At 41.9% G+C, this 19,988-nt stretch overlaps 1 protein-coding gene across 1 annotated transcript in view; it reads right to left on the reverse strand.

The window, feature by feature from the left end:
* LOC141145651 (uncharacterized) overlaps nt 1-19,454 on the reverse strand; it is a 69,775-nt gene extending 50,321 nt beyond the window's left edge. Inside the window, exon 1 of the mRNA XM_073632487.1 lies at nt 19,303-19,454. Coding sequence (XP_073488588.1) covers nt 19,303-19,324 — 22 coding nt within the window. The 5' untranslated portion in view covers nt 19,325-19,454. The remainder of the gene's footprint in view (nt 1-19,302) is intronic.
* Between the last annotated feature and the right edge of the window lie 534 nt (nt 19,455-19,988).

The raw sequence follows: 19,988 nt of genomic DNA on the forward strand, positions 1-19,988 counted from the left end.
TCAGGGTACGGAGAAATTGTACCGAGCTGGAGGATTACCATATCCAAGTTAAAATATTAAAGGACAAATTCTTACAGAAGGGTTATCAAGAGCAAATATTGGACAACACAATACAGGAAATAGCTCTTATACCTAGGAACCAATGTTTTGGTAGGGGACGCCCACCAAGAGAAAAAACTCAACAACAAATCAGGTTCATCACAGGCTTTCATTTCCAGTATAGGGATATTGAAGCAATATTTAGAAAGCACTGGCATATCTTGGGTAGGGATAGACACTTAGGCCAAATCTTGCCCTCATCACCTAGGTTTGTCTACAGACGAGCTCCAAACTTTGGAGATAGAGTGGTAAGAAAGATCCTGAACCCACCAGGGCAACAGACTTTAAGGATTGACCTACAAGGTTTTTTCTCATGCAGGAAATGTGTGTGTTGTAAAACCGTGAGGGTCTCCAATAGGGGGATAACAACTGTTACAAGCACAGACCAGAAAATCTTTGAAATCAAAGAATACATATCATGCAACTCCTCACACGTGGTTTACCTTTTATGGTGCCCGTGTGGGTTACTGTATGTTGGACGGACAAAACGACTACTCCGTGTCCGAATATCTGAACACCTCACGAATATTAAGAATGGCTTCAAATACCATAGTGTATCCTTACACTTTCGAGAGAAACATCACCAAGACCCCTCCTTAGCACAATTTTGTGGATTAGATTGTGTGTATCCATCGTGGAGAGGGTCGAACAGAGTAAGGGACCTCTCACAAAGGGAGACCCTATGGATATATCGTCTGAAGAGCCTTGCCCCTAGGGGCCTAAATATTGAGGTAGATTTAAACTGTTTCATCAGTGACGTCTAATAGGGTACCCAATGAGAATTGCTCATACTTTGCTCTATATATATTTTTTTTAACAGTTTATTTCACCGCACATTTTGTTTTTTATAAAATTATTAATTTGAATATCATTAGTTTGAATTTTAGAATTTTACACAAAAAATAATAATATTTTTGAAAAAATTTTTTTTGAAACATTGACTTATAGACACTTCATCACTTATTGATTTGAAGCACACTGCACAGGTATCAGAATTTACATTAATCTGGCACACCAGTAGGTTGAATGACTTTAAGTGGTCACGGGGGATGGTAATTGTGCGGTTCAATCCTATTTAATTTTACTTTAATTTTATTTAACTTTTGGGAAACTGAGATGTCACTCTCTCACTTTCACCACTAGGGGGCTATGATGGTGGTTAACAGCACTAAAGCTCTCTAATAATTTATATAGATTCACTTAGTGCACAATAATAATAATAATAATTTTTTCACTTATCACAGATATATAATAGAGAGTTAGGAAAGGAGTTTTTCATATTTATCTAGTTTCCCTATTATTAGATAAGGGGAATGAGGGGTATGTCTAGGGAAGGGTCCCGTATTTTAGATCTGGATCGGTCAATGTATGGGGTGCATGCATTGGCTATATGTCACAGAGTATCAGGACGAGGCCACTAGGTAACACTTCTAGGCGAACAAGTCCTTGGGAGTTGTCCAGTAAATAGGATGTATGTATACGATCAATCAGTACCTTATGAATAAGATTATGATCAAAAGTTTCTATCTAGTTTACATCCCCTTTGAATGTTTGCTTTGCATGTTTGTGTATACCCTTTTTGAATTTTTGCTATCCAATCTATGCAACACATCTGGGATGTATATGCTCCGCTAACACTGAGGACATTGTATAATGATTATGCTCTCTGGAGTTTGTGATCGGCCCAGCATCGCTGCTTGGAGGGCCGCGGGGACACCTGGGAATGGGAAGACTCATTAGCATACAGCTACGTCGAAAGACGTGAAGGGTATAAGGGGAGGTGATGCCGTGCCGTACAGCCAATCCCATGAGGAAGTCAGGTATGACGAAACATGTCGGGGCGTGGCTGTACGGCATCTACCAGTAACAATCAGTGACGGACGGGACGTGGTTGTGTACCTCCGTACACCGGCGAGAGAGTTCGAGGGTGACAGAGGAGCTGCCCCCTGGGCTTGCCTAACAGCAGGATATCTACACCAGCAGCGTGTCAGAGAAGTGGGGTGAGAATCGATCTAACGCTGTCCCTTGAGGTCCGCCGTGACCGTCATTTCCATAGTGGTGCTGGGCGTTTCACAGAGGAGGATTGTGTTTGGATTTGATTTGCAGTGTCAGTTTGGCTTTTTTCAAGAAGTTTTCTTGTGAGTGTAATGATTGAAGGTTTTAATTAAATAAATTTTACATGTTTTACGGTATCACACTATTTTGAGTTCTTTTATACATTGAGGTGACACTTCGATTTATCAAGGAATCTGGATCTTCCGTCTTCTATTGACCAACTATACTTATGCCTTATTGCCAAAACACGAGAGTGTGAGGCATATTGAGCTGGTGAGTGTTGAGTTCAAAGGGAGAGGAATCACTATCACTGAGTGAATTGGTGGACTGTTTCCAGAGACTGCACATTTCCTGCACGGTGTCCTGTCTATGGATTTTTTATGGACTAAACCACTCATATTCTATTATTGATATCAGTGCACGATTTAATATTGCTTCGTGTATGGTATATTTTCAGAGGCACTGTCACGATTTCATCTGCACATTTATGTAATAATTGTGTATTGTTTATGTAGCATTTACAGCACTAGATCACTTTAGTCTATAGAACTGTTTTGCACACTTGGTAGTTTAAACACTGACCTTGAGCGCCACTTTTATTGATTTGCAAGAGCCGCGCATGAGCTCTTGGGAACAATAGACCAATCAGTTTAATAAAAAAATATTATTGTAAAAAATAAAAATTGTAAAAAAAAAACAAAAAAAACACACACACATACAACGTTCACCCCCCCCCCCCCCCCCAAAAAAAATAGCAAAAAAAAACCTGTCACGTGACATTAAAAAAAAAGTATCGGTAATCGGTATCGGCGAGTACTTGAAAAAAAGTATCGGTACTTGTACTCCGTCCTAAAAAAGTGGTATCGGGACAACCCTAATACCAATACATTTTTCTTATTGTGTTAAAGCTTTCACTCATGGTCAAAGAACTCTCATTTAACCCAGATCATATCTGAGAGATATTAAATCTCAAATATAGTAAACGGGTAACATAATTGGCGACACACGACGTTGAGGACCAGGACTGAAAGTATTTAATATAATACCGAGATTTGTGTAATGTAGATTTAAGTTATTGGGCTGGATTTTAAATTGAGTCCGTTTTTCCGGTAGTTTGGAGGTCACAGCAAGTTTATATAGGGAAAAAATATAGGTAAATGCTTTTGTTTTATTAGTGGGTATTAGATCAACTCTAAAAAAGGAGGGAGGATACACCACATATTTTGTTTTGGTTAATATCCCATAATTATAATTGAAAAAGTACATTGGAAGTATCATTATAACCGGTCATATAATGAGGAGGATGTGCTGAGTGGGAAAAATTTTTTTGTTTCTTTTGTGTTTTATTGGAAAGACACTGAAAGAGTGTGGTCCTTGTTGTTTTGTTGAAAAATTTTGCAATTATTTTTTTTTTGTTTGGTTTCTTTTTCCTGTTTTTTTTCCTGGTTTGGTTTTTATGCTTTATTTTTATTTTTAAGACATAAAAACGTAATGTGCTGGTTTTCTGTTGTGCTTAGGTTGAAACAGGTTCAACAGGTTTTTGGTTGCTATTTAGATTGCATGTCCACTAAAGGAATAGTATTGGTTTAGGACATTGAAACTAACCTACAAGAGAATTGGTTGGTTTTTTTTTTGTTTTGTTTTGTTGTTTTTTTTTTTGGTTGTTTTTTTTTTTTTACTGTGGGAATTTACAAGCAGTAAAATTCTCGTTGTTTTCTGTTAAAATTCCAAACTGTGGAGGTCTGGTTGCTGAAGCTAATATCTGAGAACAATTCATTTTAGAGTGTAAAATAAGGTGCATTTAGCATATTATATTATACCTTGAATTTTTTTTTTTGTTAGGATAAATCCTACCAATAATTTGATAAGCTCAATTTGTCTTATAGTATTTTTTTTGTATGTTTTTCTTTTTAACTGAATTGGGTGTAACAGCTATTGGTGTAAACACGGCTATGTTTACCTTTCTATTGTCAACCTAGAGGGTTACCCTATTGTTCCTTGTGTGCTTATTTCAGCACATTTGTTTGTGGTGTGTATACTGTACATACTGTATCTCCATCTCTATTGTTCAGCACATCATCTCTATCTATTGTTTCTTGGGTGTAGACCAGGGATATGCAATAAGCGGACCTCCAGCTGTTGCAAAACTATAAATCCCATCATGCCTCTGCTTCTGGGTGTCATGCTTGTGGCTGTCAGAGTCTTGCTATGCCTCATGGGACTTGTAGTTCTGCAACAGCTGGAGGTCCGCTAATTGCATATCCCTGGTGTAGACTATATTCTGTGAAGATACTAGTGTTAATTTAATGTTTGTGTCTCCACTCTTGTGCATATTCTAAGTGGTAGACTACTGTGTCAGAAGTCTGTTCTGCGGTGGATTGTTGTATCGTCACTGAACTTGTACATCATGGAGAAACTGATGGCCAGGATTGCTAAAGTTAAAAATAGCTCTGAAATAATAAGAGCAATGGAGGAATCTAAAAGCCCATGGCACCAGGCACAAGAGTATGTAAATTTAAAGCTTACAGAGAAAAAAACTACAGCAAACGTGAGGGTAAGACTCATTTTTGCAGCTTGCTTGTTGGCTAACAATTACAGACAGTTAGTGTTGCAAAATATATCTCTCAAGGAGGATCTAGAAATAGCCAAAAGTAATATCAGTACTCTAAAGCCTCGTACACATGATCGGATTTTCCACAGACACAGACAAAACGCCAGACTTTTGTCCGAAGGGCGTTGGCCAGGAACTTGTCTTGCATACAAACAGCAAGGAATTGCCGGCCAACGCGAACGTAGTGACGTACTACATGGTTTTTCAGCTCTTTAGCGCCACCCTTTGGGCTCCTTCTGCTAATTTTGTGTTAGTAGACGTTTGGTGAGTGTTGCTTTTCATTTCGCGCTTTTCAGTTCGTTTCTGAACGGCCGTTCGTCAACCAGCAATGTTGCGGAATCGGAGGAGATAACGTGTTATTATTGGCCTTGGAGTTATTGCTTTGACCCAAGTCCAGTCCAGGAACGGGAGGAGGAGGATTTCTTGGACCAAAAATTGGTTGCTTTATTAATCGTGACCAATTATGTCATATGCCTTTGCTGCGGGAGCTCCAGGAGAATAATCCGGATGATTTTTGGAATTATCTCCGGATGATGGACCCCTGCTTTCACCAACTCTTGGCATTGTTGCCCCCCTATATTAAGAAACAGGACACATGAATGAGGCTTTTATTTTATTTTTTGGTTGAATGATGATTTGATTTGGTATCTTTTCTAGATTTCTGGACGCATAGAAGGCACTTTTTGGTTAAGCGGGAGAGCCAGCCTGGTTCCCGGAGGGGAAGTTGGAGGTTTTCCCCTCCGGGGAGCCAACGGAGCTTCACCCTAGCGAGAAGCGTGGAGATCCGGTCCTCATGGAGGAACAGGCGACATCTTGCCGCTTGCAGTCGGTGATGATGTAGGCCGCTCCTGCGGGGAGGGGAACGGGCCACAAAGAGATAAAGGAAGCTGAGGAATATTGCGGATGAAGTAGCAACAAAGCGAAAGGAAACTGGGCGATTGATCGTTTATGAGTGGCACATGGACTATCAATCACGTGAGTGAAAGCCCAAGGGAAAGGTACTGCCAGAGACTGAGGGTTCTTGGTGCACAAGTCAGTGAGATGGGCGGTAATGGCCTATGACTTTGAGTCCAGCATTGCCCTGGGATTCCAATCAGTCAAGCGGGAGGAGTTATTCAGATTGGCTCTCCTTTAGCCTAATTTGGAAGTACCATGTCGGTGGGAAGAAGTGGTAAAGAGGTAGCGGTGAAGCTGCAAGCACACATGTAGAGATATGGATCGTTCTTTTAAAGTTATCCAGATGAAAAAGTTATTCAGAGTGACTCTTTATCAACTTATTCTCTATCAAATCTACTTCCATCATTCCTGATTGAAGAGATCGTTTAAAAATGATTTCTTGACTACCCGCAATTGTACTCAGATTCTCCTGTAAGATTCATTGAAAGATGTAACAAAAGAGCATCTCAAAGGAAGTCCTTCTCCTATCCCAGTTTATGTTGATGAATAAAGCATTAAGAAAAAGCATTAAGGACTGTGACTTTTAAATCTATAGGCTGCGAGGGTTGAGTAGTAAACGTGAATTACGGATATAGCAAATATTAAGCTGCTCCTTCGGGGGTAAGCACTACACAAGGGCCACCAACATAGTTGTATCTTTGAAACTACAGGATAATGGTGTTGTGGTAACTTGCTCCAAAAAATAAAAAAAAACAAGCATAATAATATTATTTTTGATATCACTAAAGCCTTTGAAAATTAGTTTGCCATAACTACATCAGTATCACCAGCAAAGCAGCTTCATTATTATCCCAATAAAGAAGAATAGAACTGTGCGCTGCATTTCGAAATTTCATAATTTGCCGCATCACGAATGTTAATTCTCCATTATGAACGCTGGTTTACAAGACCGACCGCTTCCAGCTCGTCCTTGCTTCCAAGCATGCGTGTTTGTACTTTGGACTTTTGTCCGACGGACTTGTATACACACGATCAGAAAATCTGACAACAGACCGTTATCTGGAGTATGTGCTAGTTTCAACAACTCATTAAAAGGTGGGAGCTCTTTTGAACGTGCCCCTATATCTCGTATGAAGACAGAAAAAGTTGTTAATCAGGTTTTAGCCATTGAATATTCTCAGCCTAAAACCACATTAGTTGTTAAGAGATGCTTTAATACTTTACAAAAGAAAAAAGTACTACACCTGTGGTTTATTCGGTCACATCGCTCGGTTTTGTTTGTCTTCTGGTGAAAAGATATTAAAACAGAATCAATATACAACAAAGAGGCGTGACGTGGAAGTATACTCACCACGCTGGGGTGAAGGGCCTAGGAGTAATAAATATGAAAATACGAGATCATATATCCCTTCCTCAACTATTAAGGCAGAGAATGAGGCTTTACAGTATGAGATTAGGCAAACGAAACAGGAACAGGATGAGTTTGTGAAAGAATTCCAATCCTTTAAAAGAAACCTTATTGAATCCTTGAATTGGAAAAATGGAGGGAATAACTTGTCCATCGGAAACCAGATCGGTACACCAAAACCAAGGAATGAAATACAAGATACAAGTTATGTTTTAGAGGTCTATGGCATTTAAGTTTCACTATATCAAAGTGGGAATGTCATTGACCATTTGCCAATGTACACGTAAGAATGTTGTATTGTTTGCTTTAAATTGGTTAAAAAAAGAGGGGGGGGGGGTGAATAGAGTAATAACTGTTGTCTACAAGTTATCTTTTTTTAGGTTAAAGTGGAGTTCCACCCACTTTTACAACTCTTCAGTATCCCTCACTAAACTGTGCACTGTAAACAAATTGGATATTTTTTCATTTTTTTTCTCAGCACCTACTGTATATCTGCTGTATTCATTTTTTACTTCCTTCTCCCTGGCCGCGGCCCATCGCATCATTTCCTGTTTGCAATGCCTTCTGGGAAGGGGCGGCAACTTCCTCTGAAACTGCCGTTGCTATGGAAACCTGACCTGAAACCTATTACACTGCTTGTGCTGCACTGAGCATGTGCGAGATCTGCAAGGATGAGATCCAGGAAGAAATACAGTCTGGCTTCAGATGCCCACACTTAAGATGGCCACGGCCTGCTGTAAGTTTATAGAATAACAAACTACTGCTATAAACTAACAAAACAGACCTTAGTTTACAGACTAACTTTACTAGAATACATTAGGCTTGTGTATTATAGGGGTATTTTTATTTAAAAAGTATAATTTCGGCCGGAACACCACTTTAAGTGAGTTCCTGAAAGTAGATTTCTTTTGTATTCTCCCAGTGGCCAGAAACGCCTAGCAATTCAGTTGCAATTACCAAAGGTCTCTCTATCCAGAATGTATGGGATTCAATCTAAATGAATGTGTGTGTCTGAGTGATGTAATGGTTGTGTATGAACTGTCTAGGTGTAAACAAAGATTTTTTTTTTTTTCTAGGGGTGTGTACACACCATTGATGGATAGCCATCAATAAGAAATGTGATCACATTAACCTCGCATGCTTTTATTTATTTTTGTTCCATTTGTAATGAGCTCAGTACTGGTACCAGTTTACATTTATACCTTTTTTTTTTTTTTAAGTTTATTCTCGAATAAATGAACCTGTGCACAGATATGAGGTCTCCATCCCTAGAACTCTGAGAAACTGTAGGGATTTTGTTTTGTTTTTTCGTTTTTTTTTTTTCCTTTCCTGGGGCTTGGAGTGAAGTTTCATTGACCCCGACACTGGGAAAGTAAATGATAATACATTATTTTGCAACCTATGGATTCAGTATGTGTTGTGTTTTGTTTTTCCTTCCATATTGACTCATGTCCTGTTAATATGTGAGAAGGTTTTATGTCTACGTGATTATGAGTAATGATGTTAGTACTCAAGCGCTGGCGTGGTAAAAAATATTAAACAATAATAAAACAATAATTTATATATATGAAGTGATAAAAGCTGCAACCAAAAAGGTGATCTCTCACTAATACAAATAATATGAAATAAAAAAATATATGGTGCGCCAATATCACAGATGCTGATATTAATAAGTGCTATGTGCTATAGTGATTCCTATGTGAAGCTATATTGCACGCCCTCCATATATACAAGCTAAATGAAATATATTCATAATTACAATATTTTACAGCTATTAATGGAGATTTCACATAAACTCATAAGGCAACAGATGGCCGCTTGTGGCCAGTTGAGAATATGAGACTCAGCCACACCTAAAACAATAGTTTATGTGTAATCTCCTTAAAGCGGGATTCCACTGTCTCTGAGTTTTTTTTTTTTTTTTTGGCACAATGACAAATATTAAGATTTAAGAATAAGTAACTCACGTATTCCGATTTTAAAGATCTTTGCTGTCCGTTTTCTCCATAAAAAGAAACTTATAAAATATGCTCATCACGGTTTTCATCTTGCCTGTGGGCACGTGAAGCCCACAGGCATCCTCTTCCGGGATACGGTGCTGCTGATCGACCAGCATGCACCGCCCGTTCTATTCACGATCTCACGCATGCGCAGTAGAGGGAAATCGGATCGCCGTCAACAGCTCCGGTTGCCATCACAACGAGCGGCGTCGTAGGAAGTCCCGCCCCGTTGTGATAGCCCTCAACATAAAAACTATGCTTTAAGGTCCTATGTGTTTCACAGTAATTTGCCCAGTCTGGGTCTGCTCTGGATTATCCGTCTATGTTTGTGTATTTATCCTAAAATACAAAACTCAAAAACCATTAATAACACCTCACTCTAACTCTCTGAGAGGTTTCCAATGACTACACTAGTTGTGGATGCTTGGAACCACCTTCCAGCAGAGATAATGAGTCCATCAACAGTAAGTACAGTCAAAAATGCACAGACACACCCACATATCTGTACTCTGACAAACAAAAAGTTATAGAAAACTTTTTGGGTTTGTAAAGTACTTAAAGTCTAAGAAGACAACATGTAGACATAAAAAATTATATGGTGCGCTAATATCACAGATGCTGATATTAATAAGTGCTATGTGCTATAGTGATTCCTATAAGTGGCTAAACCACTATATAAAGTGCAAAGTGCCTAGGAACAAACCTGGAAAACTTAAAACATAATTGACAATTGTGCTAAATGTTGGGTGTGCACAATGAACTAATTCCCACTATAATGGTGAATTGCAACAAAGGTATATACGTGCTTAAAGAGGAGGGCCCATCAAAAAAAAATAAATAAATAAATAAAAGTCAGCAGCTACAAATACTGCAGCTGCTGACTTTTAATTGGACACTTACCTGTCCCAGGGTCCAGCGATGGGACGATGGGGATCGAAGCCCCGCTCATCTCCCCCTCCGTTCAGCGGCGCCGGCTTTGCAACTGTGGGCGCCCGGGCTGTGGCTTCACAGCCTGGCACCCACTGCACGTGCGCGAGCGGCGCCGCGCGCCGTGATTGGCCGCTCAGTCACCTGGGACCTGTAATGGGTCCCAGATGATTGACAGGAGGGAGGGAGCAGAGCTGAGCCCTTCCTGTGCTCAGGGAAGTGATGTCACCAGCCCAGGCACTGGAAGAGGCAGACTATGAGGGACCCCCTAGCAACAGGCATTTAGAGGTAAGTAAAAAAAAAAAAAAAAAAAAATTCCAAATGTTTTTTTTTATTTTTTTTTTTTAGGCACAGTCATGAATTTTTTTTTTTTTTTAGGGTGGAACACCACTTTAAAAGCAATCACATCCAATGTTATTCCTGCTAGTAATAAAAGCCAGGTATATGAAATATTAGGTTTATACAATGGAATAAATATCACTGACGATGACCAATTATAAGCAGAAAGTGCTTATTTAAAAGGTCCCACCCATTATTGTTTCTGCTGGTAAAGCTGAAGCCAGGTAAGGAAGCATAAGAAATAAATAGCAATAAATAAAAATGATGGATCTTCCAGAAGATAGCTACCACATGAGATGGCTTGCAGTTCTAATTCAAACAGCTAATTCGATCACCCCTTTCTGTTCATAATCTCTATATCCTCCAGAGCTCAAACATATAACAGAAGAGAAAACAATAGTGTAATACTGCAAAATTAGTGTCAGCTAGCTAAAGCCGATGCACTCACACACGCCCGATGGAAAACAGCGTGTATGACAGTCAGACTCACTCCTCCTCACAGCCTGTTCGTGTAGCTTCACACTCGTGGCTGACATCACTGGCTCCTCCTCCTGACGCGTTGCGTCACAGGTCACGTGACGTTCTCAAGGGAATGAAGCCGTGTGACGAACGTGTGGGTTTATAGCCGCACTTTGTTTGTGGGTTGCCATAGTGACTTCAGATTCATTGTAACATCATGCTGCATCATTTAAACTGCCAATGCAGTATGTTGGTGACAGATGTCAATACATAAGAATGTAAAAAATACATTACTATTGGTTACAATATATACTTTATCCTGGACTGTTAAACAAACTTAACAGATATTTTAGTACATTTTAATACATTTAAAACAATACATTGGTCAAAAACTAAATGCATGTGCCCTGCATCTAGTGGTGAAAAACTAACTTAACAAAATTTTAAAAATCTAAAAAATCTAAAAAAATCGCGGGATAACTTTAATAGCGTATGGGATAAAAGATGGGTGGGCAGATGGGAAACATTACTTAATCAAAGATGTTTAAATATCGGATATGAAACAATTTAAATCAAAATCAATGATTATTCCTAATGGTGCAAAACAATTGATTTCATATATCCATCTGGATTCCATTTTGCTCAATTCCCTAATTTTGTGACTACCCCTCCAGTGGGGTTTATATTTCTCAATGGCCCGGAATTTTAACTCCATAGCGTTTTTTTCCGTGTACCTCAGCAAAATGTCGGGATACGCTATGCTTTGGGAATCCTGACTTGATGTTCCGTACATGCTCACGTAATCTTTTCCATAGGGGGCGTTTAGTTCTTCCTATATATTGTAAAGAACAAGAACATTCCAGCATGTAAACAACCCCTTCTGTACGACATGAGATAAAGTCTTTTAATCCATATTCTTTTTTGGTGGTATTAGATATACATTTATTGCACTTTTGTCCCTTCTGATTTGTATTCCGACACACAAAACATTTTTTGCATGGATAAAAACCCTTTCCTTGAAAAAAGTAAAATCATGGTTTCTTTTTGGGGGGTCTGGAACATTTTTCACAATCAAATCTCTGAGTGTGGGAGCTCTTCTGTATATAAAACGTGGTTTGTCCGGTAAGATTTTATTCAATTGTACATCAGCTTTTAATAGTGACCAGTAGGGGTGCAACGGATCAAAAAACTCACGGTTCGGATCGTTCCTCGGATCAGGAGTCACGGTTCGGATCAACAAAAAAAAAAAATCTCCCCCACTGTAATATCCACAATCTCCCTATTGGCAGGGTGTGGCAGAGTATTGGCAGAGTATTGGCAGAGTATTGGCAGGGTATGGCAGGGTATTGGCAGGATATGGCAGGGTATTGGCAGGGCATTGCAGAGTATTGGCAGGGCATTGCAGAGTATTGGCACTGCTGCCATCCGATCTCTCCCCTCCACTGTACAGATCAGTACACAGAGGGGAGAGAGGAACCGGCGTCATGACATGACGCCGGTTTGTTACAAGTGATCGCTCCGTCATATGACGGTCATATATATCACGTGCTTAACGTCCACCGGGTGTACCAAGATGGCCGCCGCTCCGGAGCTAGGCCGAAGCCGCGGCCTTTCCTATGGCCGAGGCCACAGAGCGCTCCGCGGATCGCGGGTGTCCCGTACGGATCAACCTCCGCGGATCGGATCACGGATCAATGACGATCAGTTGCACCCCTAGTGACCAGTGCTTACTAATTATCTGCTCAATTTTTTATGTTGAACATTATAATTAAATATCATAGGAATATCTTGCTGATTCTTTTTGTTTTTCTCTTTATCCACTACAAGGGACTCTCTTGGTATTTCCAGAACCTCCTGAATTTTACCTTTTATGAAATCTTCACTGTACCCCTTTTCTATAAATGTATTCCCTATTATGTTTGCCTGTTCCACAAATGTATTCTTATTGCTACAATTTCTTCTAATTCCTATCATTTGTCCTTTGGGTATGTTAATGAGCCAGGGATCATAATGACAGCTGTCTGTTGGAGTATAGCTATTACGTTCAACTGGTTTGAAGAATGTCTTTGTTGATAGACCATTAGTTTCAAGAGTTATTTCTAGATCAAGAAATGTTATGTTGTTATTACTAATCTCATACGATAGCCTAATGTTTTTTCGATTATCATTCAATTTTTCAAGATACTGGATCAGACTATTTTTATCTCCTTTCCAGATGATTATACAGTCATCTATGAATCTCTTGAACAGAACGAGCTCCTTTGGGGGATTGGACATTGCATGTTTGTTTTCATTTGTCAATTATAAGTTTTCCGGGTTTGTTCCTAGGCACTTTGCACTTTATATAGTGGTTTAGCCACCTATAGGAATCACATAGCACTTATTAATATCAGCATCTGTGATATTGGCGCACCATATAATTTTTTATGTCTACATGTTGTCTTCTTAGACTTTAAGTACTTACAAACCCAAAAAGTTTTCTATAACTTTTTGTTTGTCAGAGTACAGATATGTGGGTGTGTCTGCGCATTTTTGACTGTACTTACTGTTGATGGACTCATTATCTCTGCTGGAAGGTGGTTCCAAGTATCCACGACTAGTGTAGTCATTGGAAACCTCTCAGAGAGTTAGAGTGAGGTGTTATTAATGGTTTATGAGTTTTGTATTTTAGGATAAATACACAAACATAGACGGATAATCCAGAGCAGACCCAGACTGGGCAAATTACTGTGAAACACATAGGACCTTAAAGCATAGTTTTTATGTTGAGGGCTATCACAACGGGGCGGGACTTCCTACGACGCCGCTCGTTGTGATGGCAACCGGAGCTGTTGACGGCGATCCGATTTCCCTCTACTGCGCATGCGCGAGATCGTGAATAGAACGGGCGGTGCATGCTGGTCGATCAGCAGCACCGTATCCCGGAAGAGGATGCCTGTGGGCTTCACATGCCCACAGGCAAGATGAAAACCGTGATGAGCATATTTTCTAAGTTTCTTTTTATGGAGAAAACGGACAGCAAAGATCTTTAAAATCGGAATACGTGAGTTACTTATTCTTAAATCTTAATATTTGTCATTGTGCCAAAAAAAAAAAAAATAACTCAGAGACAGTGGAATCCCGCTTTAAGGAGATTACACATAAACTATTGTTTTAGGTGTGGCCGAGTCTCATATTCTCAACTGGCCACAAGCGGCCATCTGTTGCCTTATGAGTTTATGTGAAATCTCCATTAATAGCTGTAAAATATTGTAATTATGAATATATTTCATTTAGCTTGTATATATGGAGGGCGTGCAATATAGCTTCACAGAAGTGTCTGTTAGGGACCCAAACCTCAGTGTTCTACGCATATTCACTTCAAAGGATCCCATGTTTGGATATGCAATGAACGGAGGCCAGTCCGCCATGTATACTTCATTCCCTGAAAATGTAATCTACTTACAAGGTTAAGTTTCCTGCTCAAAATAGTCTAGGACAAGGATTTGCATTAAAGGGGGCTGACTTATGCAAAGTAATGATATACACAGACTAGATGGGAGGGAAACACACACTCTATGGCAGAGCGGTCACGTGAATGGAACCTCTATGGGAATGGTAAATATGGGAAATCTCCCTTGTACGTGTATCTAAATATGTTGGTCTTATGCATTTTCTGTCCTACTGTTTGTAGATTGATGTTTTAAGGGATAAACTCTGTATTCCTTCATGTAATCCCAGATTTTTACCCTTTCCCTGTACAAATAGATAGATTGTGTGTATTAGTCTAGGCCAGTGTTGGCGAACCTATGGCACGCGTGCCACAGCTGGCACACCGAGCCCTCTCTGTGGGCACTTGAGAAAATCCTGTACAAGGTGTATCTCATCCACACCACACCTCTGTTAGACCAGAGATTTTGGTGCCTAGGTTTGTGTATCTAAACAATGGGACCCAAACCTCATTGTTCTACGCATATTCACTTCAAAGGATCCCATGTTTGGATATGCAATGAAGAGAGGCCAGTCCGCCATGTATACTTCATTCCCTGAAAATGTAATCTACTTACAAGGTTAAGTTTCCTGCTCAAAATAGTCTAGGACAAGGATTTGCATTAAAGGGGGCTGACTTATGCAAAGTAATGATATACACAGACTAGATGGGAGGGAAACACACACTCTATGGCATTACTTTTTGTACTCACTTTTCCTATACTTTGATGCTCTGGTGGGGGGAGGGGCTTCCAATGACCAAGAGAGATAAATAGGATTGAAGGCAGCATCACCATCACTTCACAAGACACACAGCCATTGCAGCCTTCATGTCTTCTTCATCCTGTCAGTGTCCTCATGTTCACGCTGCGCTGGAGACTTGGAGAAGATCATGGAGGGAGGAGGTGGGTGGAGCCAACCCTCTCACACTAGGCGCGGAGGAGTTAGAAGGCTCTGAATGCGGCGCCTCGTTCTCCTCCCCCTCAGCAGTGGCTGGGACGTGACTGACAGTGATCTGACGTCAGCATTAGAGAGGCAAGGCCAGCGGCACGGCTCCACCTACCTACCTCCGAGTCCTCCCTCCATTTTCTCCAGGCTCCAGCGCGGCATGAAGAGAACTGGGTCTCTTTCTCTCTTGCCGCCGCTGCTGATGTGAGAGAGACTCGGCCCGGGACAGGAGTTAATAATATTTTCGGGGGGGGCAATGGTCCCCCCCCCTGGATCCGCCCCTGGTATTTCCACATCTGTGATTAGGTCTGTATTGTTGGTAATCAGTAGGTCCAGTAACGCTTTATTTCTAGTTGGGGTGTCTACCATCTGACCCATAAAATTGTCCTGCAAGACATTTAGGAACTGCCGAGCCTTAGACGAATACGTGGTTCCCTCTGCCCAGTCTATGTCTGGATAATTAAAATCTCCCTTTATGATAACTTTCCATCATTGCAGCTAATCCAACTTGTGATAGGAGCAGAGCCGTCTTTAATATTGATTGGGCCCTAGGAAAACATTTTCTTCTGAGACATACAAAAAAATAGCAGGTCGGCTCAAAATCAGTTTACTGCAGCAGATCACACAGCGATTGAAATTGGTTGCCAGAGATTACAGTCTATCCTTACCACTCACTGATTGGTTGCGAGAGATTACAGCAGATCACAACTGTTCACTGATTGGTTGCTACAGGTTACTGCACACCATTACTACTCACTGATTGGGTTGCTAGATGTTACTGCACACCATTACTGCTCACTGATTGGGTTGCTAGATGTTACTGCACACCATTACTGCTCACTGATTGGGTTGCTAGATGTTACTGCACACCATTACTACTCACTGATTGGGTTGCTAGATGTTACTGCACACCATTACTGCTCACTGATTGGGTTGGTAGAGGTTACTGCACAGTGCACACCCTTACCGCTCACTGATTGGGTTGCTAGATATTACTGCACACCATTACCGCTCACTGATTGGGCCCACGGGAATGCTATCTGGATAAAGGAGGCCTTGAGAGGTAAGGAAGTCCTCCTCTTCCTCCCACTGTTCTGCCTCAAGTGCCCTGTCCATTATTCCACGAAGCGTGTGCTCCAACAGGAAGACAAGAGGGACAGTATCACTGATGCATGCATTGTCGCTGCTCACCATCCTCGTGGCCTCCTCAAATGGTGACAGAACAGTGCATGCATCCTTGATCAGTAGCCATTGGCGTGGTGAAAAAAAGCCAAGCTCCCCTGACCCTGTCCTGGTGCCATACTTACACAGGTACTCATTGATGGCCCTCTGTTGCGAGTGCAGCCGCTGCAGCATTGCCAATGTTGAGTTCCACCTGGTGGGCATGTCACAAATGAGGCGGTTGGTGGGCAGGTTGCATTTCCTTTGAATGTCAGACAGCAGAGCACTGGGATTGTATGACCAGCGGAAATGACCACAGAATTTTCTGGCCTGCCTCAGGAGATCCTGTAAGCCTGGGTACCTGCTCAAGAACCGCTGCATCACCAAATTCAGGACTTGTGCCAAACATGGGTCAAGTGTCCCTTTCGGAGGGTGGAGGGAAGGTTGGTGTCATTGTCGCATACAACCGTTCCTGGCTGAAGATGGCGTGGCGTCAACCACCTCTGAGCCTGCCCCTGCAGAGCTGACATAATCTCTGCCCCAGTGTGGCTCCTGTCCCCTAAGCAGACCAACTCAAGCACGGCATGGCATCTTTTTGCCCGAGTGCTTGCGTAGGCCCCGTAGGCAAAACATTGCCTTCCACATGCCCGTAGAGAGCCGGAATAGCCTTCTGTGAAAAGAAATGGCGTTTTGGAACCTGCCACTGGAGATACAGCACATTCCACAAATTCACAGAAGGGGCAGAGTCTACCAGCTGAAAAGGCAGCAGTGATAGCAATTTGGCCAAGCTAGCATTCAGATGCTGAGCATGTGGATGGCTGGGACCAAATTTCTTTTTCCGGTTTAGCAACTGGGGGTAGGGAAATTTGCCTGCTAAATTCAGATGGAGGTGTACTGATAGCAGATTGGCTGCAAGTACTTGGGACACCTATTGCTATACCTTCATTCCTCTCAGTGCAGGTTTTTGAGAGGACTGGAGGTATGATGGGGTTGGAGATCCCAGATGAGGAGCAAGGAGAAATCCGCCTTTTTCTTTGATTTGGGTCTTTCAAGTGCTGTTGCTACAGACTGCATGGGAGGTCGTCATATGTCTGGTCAAGCATGTGGTGCCCAAGCGGCTGCTGTTCTGGTCGCGCCTGATCCGATTCAGACATGCAGGTTGCAAACAGCAACAGTGAGATCTGCTGCACATGTGTCAAAAAAGGCCCACACCAAGAACTTTTCAAAATGAGCGGGGAGTCAGCAGCGCCCTGCACCTGCGGAGGTCTGCGGTTTGATGTAGTAGGGTGGCTGCCCTTAAGCTGCCCCCTAGAGGACATCCTGCCTCATTGGAGTTGTGCCTCCTCCTCCTCCTCTCTTCTATCAGGCAAGTAGAGTCAGCGACCTCATCAGCCCCTCCCTCCTCGTCACTTGGGCAAACTTGGCAGTATGCTGCGGCTGGGGGAACATGACTGCCAGTTTCTAGTCCTTCTTGGGCACCCCCTCTCTCTTGGCTCAAGTTTCTCCCTTCCTCAACCTGGGAACCAACATCGGAGTTTCTAATCACTGCGTATCCTCCATCAGCATGTACCCGTCACTATGGTCAAATAGTTCGGGGGACTCCTGCGTGCATGATGGTCGGGCTACGGAAGGAGTGACTGTGGACAAGGAGCCAGTGGAATAGGCCACTTTGGCAGCTGCATTGGAGGGCAAACTACTCTGAGCCTGGGTGACAGAGGATGAGGAGGATGAGGACGGCTTTTTAATCCACTCCACCAACTCTTCTGCATGTTCTGGCTCAATAACACGGCCAGCAGCAGAAAAAAAGGACAAGCATGCCGCACGGCAACCTGCAGAGGATGCACCATGTCCATGACTAGCACTGTTGACTGTAGGCACAGAGCCTGCTTGCCCTCTTTTAGTGGCCTGTGAGCGTCTGCCTCTCCTTGGTGGCCTTCCGGACATGATGTATATTTGTGTTTTGGCAACACCACACTGCACTGTATTGTGTGCTGTGTACACCACCAGAAAAGTAGTAGCAACTGCACTATGGCTGTAGTGTATTAAGTAATGTGTACACAACCAGAAAAGTAGGAGCAACTGCCCTATGGTTGCACTGTTTTGTGTGCTGTGTACACCACCAGAAAAGTAGGAAGGAAGCAAAGAAAAAAAAAGCTGTTTAAAAAGTGACAGAAAAAGGTGTTAAAATGCTACAAGGAAAAGCCCCAAAAAGAACCTAAAAATGCAACCCAGTAATCACCAGCAGTCAAAAAGCAAAACTCGCTCACGCTCTCTCTCAAGATCCCCACTGTTTAGCTTCCAACCAGCAGTCTGGCCTGAAACCCGGATACATGATTAAAAACCCAGACTGCCGGGGTGAATACCGGACAAGTGGCAACACTATCAGCAAGTAATTAAAGTAGAACTATGGGCAAATCTCTTTTTTTTTCATTTTGGATAGAGCAAGGAGGAGTTTTCGCCATCTGTGTTCCATTGCAGAGATTTCCCTTCACTTTCCAGAGGAAATCCCTGCACATTAGGGGAATTTCTTAGGAACCCCCCAAGTCACCAGAACTAGTGTCCTCATTGGTAGATTTCCCCTCTGTCACTTTTCTGGGGACAACTCAAAATTTGGTATTCTCTTTTACTTTCAATGATAATGGTAAATGGGACAAATTCAGAGGGTGAATCTCCCTAACGGGGGGCACAGGCAGAAATGTTCTAATCCCTCTCCACTCCACGCTCTTGCCTTTAGATATACTTCTTTAAAAAAATCCTTTGTTACTGAGGATATAAAATGTTAAAATTTTCATATTGGACCCAAATAAAGGGAAATCACCAAAAATGTGACTAATGAAGACTCCACTCTGTTGTTGATGTCTTCACTGGCCATGAATCTCCCATAATTTCACCCTACAATCCCCCCTGATTATAATAATATGTAATCATACCCGTCCCTGGAGCACCAGCCATGGTCTCTCTCTGCGTTGTGTCTGCTTCCTCCAGAGTCCTGGCTCCTCTCTTATATACTCTTCACTCTTTCAATTTTCCTTCATCTGGACTTCCCCAAGCAGAATATTCCGCCCTGAACTTGCACGTCTCCCTCCAGATAACAAACTCTGCAAACAATATAAAAAATCCTGTATTGGTGGCTGGGCTCAGGGGCGTCTCCAGGAAATAATTTCTTTTATTTGCTGGTGTTAGGTAGTGATCGATGAATGTGCATGGGTTTGATTTGTGGGCCTTTACTCAAATTCCAGAAATCGCAAAGTTTCATCCAAGCCCTATTAAAGTCATATGGGGGGGCGGGGGAATCATTTCTGAACATTTCCAAAGATATTAGGCAAGGGATTGTCAAAGAAAGAGCACCTGGAGCTGGGCTCTGCCTTTGGAGATGTACCCATGTTCCTCATTTTTATGTGACTTTGAGGGCAAAGATGGCAGTACACCAATCAGTTACATGCTTGAAAGATGGATATTGTTTATAAATAGACCTTATATAGACTTGTAGGCAGGTGTCATTCTTGCTCTATCCAGCAGGTGGCATCTGCCGCTATATTGATGGAGCGGAGACTCAGAGGGATGTTTTCCCTTTGGAGCCCCCTAGGTGTCACAGGAGGACACTGCAATCCCTAGT

The sequence above is a fragment of the Aquarana catesbeiana genome, linkage group LG05 (genome assembly GCF_042186555.1).
Source record: "Aquarana catesbeiana isolate 2022-GZ linkage group LG05, ASM4218655v1, whole genome shotgun sequence".
NCBI classification, from domain to species: domain Eukaryota; kingdom Metazoa; phylum Chordata; class Amphibia; order Anura; family Ranidae; genus Aquarana; species Aquarana catesbeiana.